Genomic DNA, 9,430 nt, shown 5'->3' with positions numbered 1-9,430 from the left:
CTTCTTGACTTGCTCGGCGTCTCTCCTGCGCTCTGTTGACAGCTGTCGGTAAACGGCCCAGGCGCCGCCTTTCAGACGCAACGGAATGATTATCGTAACATCCGTAACATCCGTCTGCAGACTGCACACTATCTGCACCTTCTCAAGCCAGTCCACGATATCGCCGGTGCCATCAAATTCAGGGATAAGTTTAACGACAAAAGATGTCATGGTTAACAGCCGAAATAACTTGTAAGATAACGAAACAAAGAAGAGCGCAGCTGACTGTATTTAACACGTTACCGGCGCCTCCCTGCACACCTCCTCGCACCTCTCCTGTTTCTCACTGCTGCGGCGCCGGCCGGTCCGGGCGGCAGTCAGCTGACTCCTCAGCCAGACAGGGCTGAGGAGACGACCCACCCGTATCGGCCGGCCGGCTCGGCGTACACACGACACAGGTACATCTAAATGTTTGGTGCCAAACGATCCGCTATTCAGTTGTCAGCTATGCAAAATTTGGCGCGGCTACGCCGCACCGTTCGGAAACCATTCTGCAAAAACCTTCGGGAGGGTCAATTTGACCCTCCCCCCACCGGAGCGCGTGTTAATAATAAGCTCTTAAATGTTGCCCTGGAACTTAAAGCTGCCAGCACTGAGTCACGTACGTATTGATTGGTAAGAAGAGGGTAAGATTGGTAAGAAGATGCACCTGCGCTAGAGGGCTACTATACGCGCACACCCTTGCTCTCTTCTCGAAGTTAAGGGCTGTAACGCTGTCCCCAATTGAAAAGGAGCCTATACGCCTGGGTAAAACACACATTGCGACACACTTTCAAAGATGTAAGAGCTGATGTGTTTCCCTGAGGGTGAATGCAGAACGCCATCGTAGAGGACCAATGCCGGCTTATGAGCATAAGGTCAAACGATGTTCTGACTTTTCGTAACTCAACGGATTTCGCATCATTCGCATACGCGTGTTTCTGAACAAACTCCGCTTGTTAAGAGATGCTCTGCTTTCTTTGAAGTCTGAACTCCGGAGATGTCATTTCATGCAAGGCTTTGACCACGTTGGGTTAGCATTGCCCGGTTGCCCCCTTCCCCTCATCGCTCATGGATCCGCCCTTGCTTTCGCCTTGCGGAATTCGCCAGTTGGGAGGCACCACGCGAAACACCAGAATCTCAATCGATCTCGATCTCGGACGGGATTGCAGCGGAATCGATATTGTTTTAGATATATTTCTGTTCATAAATCTCTCTAGAATACTGGCCGTTTCCGCCATCATCAAGATGCGGTTTGACCATTTGAGGTAGGCGCGGTCTTTGTGGTCGCGGTATTTCTCGCCGCTGCGTCGCAGTGTTTGCTTGGGGTTCGTGGTGAGGCGCGGACGCGGTGTGAAATGAAAATTGGTTAGCTTATCATACAGGCCGCACTACTCATTTACTTTTGGCTCTGGTTAGGCTAGGAGATATAAAATGTTTATAGACTGTATGTGGCAAGCTTTGTTTTACCTAGACTGCGACCAGTGCAGTTCGCGCCGAACAGTGTTTTGTTTGCTTTGTGTATGTGATGTTTTCTGTTTGTGAAGGTGGCATGATGTGGATTTATGAGCTAATGCAGGATCAGTCCATTTTAGGTATTGTGTACCAACCAGAAAATGTATATTTACAGGATCAGTACTCAACAATCCAAGGATGCTAAAATTGTTTGCTGCAGCAGTCCTCACACTGCAGGTTGGTTCTCATACCTTGTTTTAATCACATTCACATGTTTTTCATTTGCTAGATTTACTGAGGTTTGCCTACATTTGTATTTGATAATTAATTGTATGTGTCTCAAGATTAGGGTTTGTCTATTTCAGCCTGTTTGTAACCTCATTGCAATACTGCATGCCTCTTACATACTTCAAGGTTTTTTGTCTCTATATTTCCATGCACATTTAGTCCAAATTTCTGATTGTTGTTAGGTTCAACTGAGCTATTATCACATACCCCTGGTTAAATCAAATGTTACTGAGCATTGTGCTCATAAGATATATGGACTATTTTGGGGAGACTACTTCATGGTCAATCAGGCATCCATGATATTGTAATGCCATTCAAATCACATTGTATCATTTGCCAGGCAGCAGTCAAGGCCAAGAAAAATGTAATTATCAAGGTGTTTGTATGTGGCATTCTTGTCATTGAAAATGAGTTTATTTCATGTCAGATCTTATAGTATATTTTGTTCCCCTTCAAATGTAGAACATTTCCTCCATTGTGCATTTCTAAAACATTGTATGATACACATCATTCTGCATAGGTGTGTGCTGCTGCTGGCCTGGGTGCCTACAAACAGCATCACTCTGTGGATGAAACAGTCATGGAAATGGCAAAGTTTGCTGTCCCTCGCATCCAGAAGCACATTAAAAGTGATCATTTCTTCACCTTGAGGTCTGTTAACAAAATACACAAGCAGGTAAGACAACAAGCACAGGTAAAAAGCTGCTGACCTTTGCAGTCCAAAAGTCCAGCTGTGTGGTGTGGTGTTTTGGTGTGGTGGTGTATAATAATCTTTTAAAAGATGTTTACAGAATTCCTGTTAAACCTTTGCTCAGAAGCATTGCTGGGGTGTTATTCACAATTCTTTATCAGTTGGTTGAAACAGGTGCATTTGTAATCAATGCAAATTTCAAGCCTGTCTGGCAAAAGTGAATCACATTTTGGTCAACACATTTTGCTATGTTGATGAGCAGAAGACCTGTCCTATTTGACCAATCCAAATCATCATCTGCTGAAGGGATGAGCTTGACAGTGTCGCCGCATGCATCGGATGTCGGCGGGAGTGAACACCTCCTGGCGCATGCCTGTTTTCCGAGTGTGTGCGCCGGCTGACCGCGCGCCGCACCGACCACAGCTGGTGTCCGGCACCAACTACCGCCTGGAGGTGCTGCTGGTGGAAACTGACTGCGCTGCTGAGGCGGGCGCCGACGGCCTGGAGTGCGCCGCCGCCTCCCGACCCGACACTGTGGTCAGTGCCGCCTGCCTGCTGCATACAGCAGCTATGCATGACCACGCAGCAGTCGACTGACTGGACTGGGATTGAACAGTGGAAGTGGGTGGATTGCTGGAACTTTGAGGGAAAGTAGGGTTGTAGGATGCTCTGCAGTATGTATCCACTTGTTTCCAGTCAACAGGCGCAGTTCTTTGTACCCCATAGCATCAGAATGGCATTCAGTCATTTAGTCAATACCATGCAGTGTTCATAGTCCAGATCAAATTGACCACCAGAATATCCTTGTGGAGATGGTCCACATTACTCGTTCCAATCCAATCTGCGCAGAAGTAGTATCCCATAAAAAAGGAAGTCGAGCACGCCTACTTCCTGATACCCAAGCGTTTGCTCTGGCTGGTGTCCACCGTGCGCACCGCGCGCGTTCTCCGTCGGCCACCACGCAATGTGCCGCACACCTAGCTGGGCGCCTTCGCCTAACAGGGGCGCCCTCGCTCACCGAGCGGCGGCGAGCTGGGCTGGTCGCTGCCTGACCGGCCGTTCGTCGACAGACCTGCCGCCTGGTGGTGTACGACGTGCCGTGGACGGGCCACCGCGAGCTCACCAAGCACCAGTGCAGCACGCCGGCGCCGGCGCGCAAGGCTCAGGTGAGGCTGGCGCGAGGCGTCCCGGGCCGGTCCGGCGCGGCCGCTGAGGCGGGCTGGGGGCTCGCTGGTGTCGAGTGAGCTCGGTGGCGGGACGGGATGGGAACTGATGCGCGTGACTTCGTTGGAAGCGATGGAGGCGACTGAGTGGTATTCGATGCGTCCTGGCGGGAGCTGATGTAAGCGTGCGAGACTTGCGCTACACCTTCATTACCATCGCCCGCTCAGCGTGTGCGGCTGCGAGCGTAAGCATAACATTACATGAGATCATCCATGACTTCGCCATTCCATATATACTTGTAGCATGGTAACGGGCGGCGCGTGCCGTCAAACAACCGGACGAACAGCTTAACCGTTGACCACGGCGCGGCGCTGTCGTTGCAGGGCCGTCGTAAGCACGGCAAGCTGCGCCGGCGGCTCTGGGGCAAGCGGCTGGCCGGCAAGGAGCTGCTGGCGAAGTTCGCCGCGTTCGTGCGTCAGTACAATCGCACCTACCCGAGCTCGGCCGAGTACCGCCGGCGCATGCAGGTCTTTGCCGACAACATGGAGCACGCGCGCAACTTCCAGCGCATGGAGCGTGGCACGGCTCGCTACGGCATCACCAAGTTCAGCGACATGACAGGTACGTCGGTGGCCGGGGTAGCGGGTGCCGGCAGCCAGAGCTGGTGACCAGCGGAGCGTCGGCTGGGTGTGCGTGGCTGCTCGTGTCAGCTGACTCCCCGGGCTGTGTGTCAATTGTGGGGTGTTATGCCGCTTCCTCGTGGCCGCGTGCGGTGCGGCGCACCCGACACCCCCTAACGTCGGCAGCGTGTCGTGTCTAGCGCGGCGGTAACACTGGCTATCCCTCTCATGCATGGGGCCCGCCCTGCCCCATGCTGTGACCATGTGCGCTCCCTGACCCATTAACCACCCTGAAAGGGTGCCCGCCATGGCTCCATGGCCGCCCCGGACCTCTGGCCGCCCTGACCTCTTGCCGGCCGCAGTGGAGGAGTTCCGCGCGACGCGGCTGGGCCTGGGTCTGTCGCGGCCGCGCCCCGCACCCGCCGGCGCCTTCCGCCAGCCGGCCGTCATCCCTGACATCGCAGACATGCCGGCCAGCTTCGACTGGCGGGACAAGGGCGCCGTCACCGCCGTCAAGGACCAGGTGAGCGTCCGGGCCGTGTCAGCGCCGGCTCGCGCCGGGACAAGCTGCCTGTGCTGTTGGTGCGCACGCGTCCTGTATGGTCTGTCTCGGACGGCCGCTGCTGCGCTGCAGCTGGTCAGACTTGCCGACTGCGTGGCCGTGAAAGCTGATGCGTCCCGAAGTCCCCAGCAGCGAGTCAGTGCTGCACTCTGTAGGCGTGTGGTGCGACATCTCGGTGAGGCCGCGATCCGGTTTCCAGCATAGTATGCACATTTTCAGAACAGCGGGACCGGGGCAGGGCCCGTCTCGCCGGAGCGTGCTCGTTGTGTGTGCTCCCAAACGTGCCTGGACCCGGTCAAGCGTGCCTTTACGGTTCTTGTGGAACACTGCTTGCATTCGACTCCAAGTTTGTCCGTGGTTGTCCTCGTGCAACGACCGCCGCTGTGCTGCAGGGCCAGTGCGGCAGCTGCTGGGCCTTCTCCGTGACCGGAAACGTGGAGGGTCAGTACTTTATCAAGCACAAGAAACTGCTGTCCTTCTCAGAGCAAGGTGGGTGTCTCTGTCGAGCCCTGAGAGTTGATGGTCTTGGTGAGTTCTCCGCCGCTGTGTGGGTAAAATTGATTGCGATGTGGCTACGACGGATTATTTGTGTCGCTGGATACTACAGCATCAGCAGCCTGGCTGAAGTACCGTTCTGCGGCGCGATCACGGGGCCCGCTGTGGGAGACAGTGCTGCGGTCGAAGATCGGGCTGGAGGTCTAGCGCCTATCTAGCCTATCTAGCCTATCTAGGTTTAGGTCAGGGAGGACCCCAGCTGACCCCGACGGGTCCCGCGACCCACAGAGCTGGTCGACTGCGATACCGACGATCACGGCTGCCAGGGCGGCTGGCCCGACCAGGCGTACAAGTTCATCGAGTTCCTCGGCGGCCTGGAGCAGGAGAAGGACTACCCGTACGAGGCGCGGAACGGCCAGTGCCGCCTCAACAAGACCGACCTGGTGGTGGGTGCCGACGGCGGCGCCGGACGCCGGCGGACGGACGCCGGCGGACGGACGCCGGCGGACGGACGCTCTCCGGCGACGGACAGGGCGGGGTCGCTGTCGGCCTCGCGCCGCGGCCCCGCGGGGGGGGGGGGCGGCCGCGCCGGGAGGCGCCGCGGCGTGGCGTGTTTGGCCGCAGCGCGTGCGACCGAAGGGCGGTCTGCTCACATGTGCAAGTTTGTGATGTGCCAGTGTTTGTTTGGTTCTGTTGGGAGGCGACGTTAAGATCCCGTGGGCGCAAACCCGTCTTGATGAAGTCGTTCTTGCCGCGCATCTAGGTCGCTGGGTGCGACTAGTCCGTTCCGGTCTAGAACTCTCCAGTGATGGGGTGGTCCCGGACGCAGGTGAAGCTGACCGGAAGTCTGGACCTGCCCAAGAATGAGGCTGACATCCAGAAGTGGCTGTTCGCTAACGGTCCGGTGTCCATCGGCGTGAACGCCAACCCGCTCATGGTGAGAGACGACCCGGCCGGGCTCTGGCACGGCGGCGCGCTGGGGTACCTGCCTACCAGGCGGCTGTCGCGGCGTACCGGTCTCGGCCTGGCCTCGGTGCGGACCCGCTGTTTAAAGGCCCGCTGTATTGTGAGGGCGTCGGTGTCGGCGCGTCGGCGCTGTGGACGGGAGCGGCTGACGCGTGTGACCTGTGCCGCAGTTCTACCAGGGCGGCATCATCGACGTGTGGTCGTTCCTGTGCAGGGCCTCAGCCATAGACCACGGCGTGCTGCTGGTCGGCTTCGGCGAGCACGGTGAGGTCTCAGCCGCGCGTCGCAGCCGACACGGCTGACGGCCGATGGTCGCCAGCTGCTGCAGCAGCGGCGACTGTTGAGGGCGATTTGAAAGGGCGCTGGGAACTTTCAGGCCGAAAGGCCATAACCTGGATTTTTCAGCAGCAGGGGTATCAGATGTAAATACATATGTGTTTTGGACAATTTCGTGGACGAGTGCCCATGCAAAGTAGGGTAAGCCACCAATGGTTTGTTGATCTGCGGCAATCCTCATGTTCGGACGAAACGGCACCACCTGGTGCGCAAAGTGAATCTGTAGCTCTGCATCCGTGCCGGGCCTTGTGCACATTCGGGGGACGAGCGAGTCCCTGTGGCCAGCCAGCGTGCCGACCTGTGTCTGCCCCACGGCAGACTACCCGGTGGTGAACAAGAAGAAGCCATTCTGGATCGTGAAGAACTCGTGGGGCGGCAACTGGGGCGAGCAGGTCAGTCTAGCCGGCCACGGCGCCGGCCCGCCCAGACGCCACTAGCGAAGGTGGGAACGGGCCGGGTTCAGCGAGCCCGCGGCAGGCCGGTCCACTTTGTGAGCCGTCTCAGTGTGTGGGACTCCGGCATACTTCACCCTCTAACGTGATGCTGAAGACGCGTCTTCCGGTGTGCTGGTGGTCACTACCGAGGCGTTCCTGGTCTGTCTCGCGCCGGCTGTATTGGTCGTGTTCCTGCCGTGTGGCTGTTACCGCCGGTGATGGCCGGCTGTATTGGTCGTGTTTCTGCCGTGTGGCTGTTACCGCCGGTGATAGCCGGCTGTATTGGTCGTGTTCCTGCCGTGTGGCTGTTACTGCCGGTAATGGCGCCGACTTTACTAGTCGTATTCCTGCCGTGTGGCTGTTACTGCCGGTGATGGCGCCGGCTGTAATGGTCGTGTTCCTGCCGTGTGGCTGTTACTGCCGGTGATGGCGCCGGCTGTAATGGTCGTGTTCCTGCCGTGTGGCTGTTACTGCCGGTAATGGCGCCGGCTGTAATGGTCGTGTTCCTGCCGTGTGGCTGCTACTGCCGGTGATGGCGCCGGCTGTAATGGTCGTGTTCCTGCCGTGTGGCTGTTACCCCCGGTGATGGCCGGCTGTAATGGTCGTTCTGCCTGTGGCTGTACTGCCGTTGATTGGCGCCGGCTGTAATGGTCGTGTTCCTGCCGTGTGCTTACTGCCGGTGATGCGCCGGCTGTAATGTCGTGTTCTCGTGTGGCTGCTGCGAATGGCGTGTTCTGCCTGTTACCCCGGTGATGGCATTGGACGAGCCGCCTGTCTGCGCCGGCCGCCTCACCGCTGCCGGCGCGGTAGTCGGTAGGCGTGGTCAGCACCGCACCGCCCGCCTGCCGCAGGGCTACTTCCGGCTGTTCCGCGGCAGCGACGAGTGCGGCGTCCAGGACATGGCCTCCTCCTCCGTGGTCGCCTGAGCGTCTGGGGCGCGCCTGTCCGGCTGCCGTCGAGGCCGCCGGCGGAAACGGACCCGAGCCGCGCCAGCCTGCGTGGCCGCTGTCTTCCGCGGTTACCCGGGGCAACGCGTGGCACGCGACAGATTGCCTCTCGGACATGCGCCGGTGGCTCTTTTATATAGCGGAGTTTGAGCCGTGTAGAGATGTACTGGGGCTGATTGCAGGGTCTGATCTCGGTGTTGTATGCGGCCGGACCGATGGGAGGTCTCGTCCGGCCGCTCGTAGCTCTGGCTTGGAATGCGGGTCACAACGTCGTTTATCTACTTTCTAAACTGGCGGGACTGTTGTTCGCGTCGTCTTACTCGCGTACACCTATGTACGGCCTGTCGTATGCATATGTACGTCTGTCGAGATTATCACATTATACTCGATGGTTTAGTGTTTGTGTATATTTGACAGGCGGCTGTATCACGGCGAGTCGCTGGGCTGATCATGTGCTAGTGAGGTGGCTTAGAGAATGGGACAGGTGAGTACATGTCTGACCACTGTCTGCCGGCCGGCCTGCCGCCTGCGGGACGCGCACTATGCTAACCGGCACTAGACTTGTGAGGAGCCTCCGGGCTTTGGAGCTTTGCCTCCGAACCATGTGTTTGGTCGTACGTAGGTGAATGGCGGTCGGCTTCCTGGCATTATTCGGGGATTTCCGAGCCACCGCATTATTTTATACTCGGCGCCTTTTCGTCGTAAGCGAAGCTGTATCAAAGTCGGGATCCGAGGCCCTCGGAGGCGTTGTACACTGCGTGAGATTTGTGAATATATCTGCCCGCGTCCTGAAGGTCTCGGAACGGGAGCACGAACATGAACATAAGTATCGTGAGATGAACATCCACCGGCTTGCTGGGCGGGAATCCTGGCAAGACAGGAACAGACTCACTGGCTTCGGTGTCCGCCGTCACGGCCTCGCCGACTCGTCTACTGCACCACGCGGGTGCGCGGGCGGCAATCTGAGGCCAGACGGTCGCCGGTGTCGCAGTCGGGGGGTCCAGTCTTCCGGCCTATCAGCGGGCGCCGGTGCTGCGATAGACCCCGCGTCACTCGCAGTCAGGGAGGTCCGGCCTCCCGCCTATCGGCGGACGCCGGCACTGTGATAGACCCCGCGTCACTCGCAGTCAGGGAGGAGGTCCGGCCTCTCGCCCATCGGCGGACGCCGGCACTCCGATAGACCCCGCGTCACTCGCAGTCAGGGAGGGGGTCCGGCCTCCCGCCCATCCGGGATGTCGGCACTGCGTCGCTCGCAGTCGGGGAGGAGGTCCGGCCTCTCGCCCATCGGCGGACGTCGGCACTGCATAGACCCCGCGTCGCTCGCAGTCAGGAAGGGGGTCCGGCCTCTCGCCCATCGGCGGACGCCGGCGCTCCGACGGACCGCCGCGCCGCTAGCAGCGATTGGCGGCCCTGTTATCAATTCACTAGCCCCAGACGATCGGTTGCTGTTTACT

At 58.2% G+C, this 9,430-nt stretch overlaps 1 protein-coding gene across 5 annotated transcripts; it reads left to right on the top strand.

The window, feature by feature from the left end:
• The first annotated feature begins 1,189 nt into the window (after positions 1-1,189).
• On the top strand, positions 1,190-8,769 carry LOC119093556 (putative cysteine proteinase CG12163). Of its 5 annotated transcripts, none has more exons than XM_037216522.1 (13): positions 1,190-1,286; positions 1,649-1,710; positions 2,282-2,437; positions 2,876-2,989; positions 3,523-3,618; positions 4,000-4,237; positions 4,599-4,759; positions 5,191-5,287; positions 5,582-5,739; positions 6,123-6,230; positions 6,430-6,523; positions 6,914-6,987; positions 7,881-8,769. In XM_037216522.1, the coding sequence occupies exons 2-13, from the start codon at positions 1,672-1,674 to the stop codon at positions 7,953-7,955; spliced, it is 1,410 nt and encodes a 469-aa protein (XP_037072417.1). In that variant the 5' UTR covers positions 1,190-1,286; positions 1,649-1,671; the 3' UTR covers positions 7,956-8,769. The 5 variants fall into 5 exon arrangements, with proteins under 5 accessions (XP_037072417.1, XP_037072414.1, XP_037072415.1 ...); XM_037216519.1 differs by lacking the exon at positions 1,190-1,286 and adding an exon at positions 1,299-1,346; XM_037216520.1 differs by lacking the exon at positions 1,190-1,286 and adding an exon at positions 1,327-1,353.
• The last annotated feature ends 661 nt before the right edge of the window (positions 8,770-9,430 follow it).

This window comes from Pollicipes pollicipes, unplaced genomic scaffold, assembly GCF_011947565.3.
Source record: "Pollicipes pollicipes isolate AB1234 unplaced genomic scaffold, Ppol_2.1 Scaffold_4002;HRSCAF=4701_pilon_pilon_pilon, whole genome shotgun sequence".
Lineage (NCBI taxonomy): Eukaryota > Metazoa > Arthropoda > Thecostraca > Pollicipedomorpha > Pollicipedidae > Pollicipes > Pollicipes pollicipes.
This window is presented reverse-complemented; position numbering and strand designations above follow the sequence as displayed.

Excerpts from the sequence above, each read along its gene's own strand:
- LOC119093556 (XM_037216518.1), top strand. Across the intron at positions 4,760-5,190 it reads TCACCGCCGTCAAGGACCAG|GGCCAGTGCGGCAGCTGCTG; the intron begins GTGAGCGTCCGG and ends GCTGTGCTGCAG. Across the intron at positions 5,288-5,581 it reads GCTGTCCTTCTCAGAGCAAG|AGCTGGTCGACTGCGATACC; the intron begins GTGGGTGTCTCT and ends CGCGACCCACAG.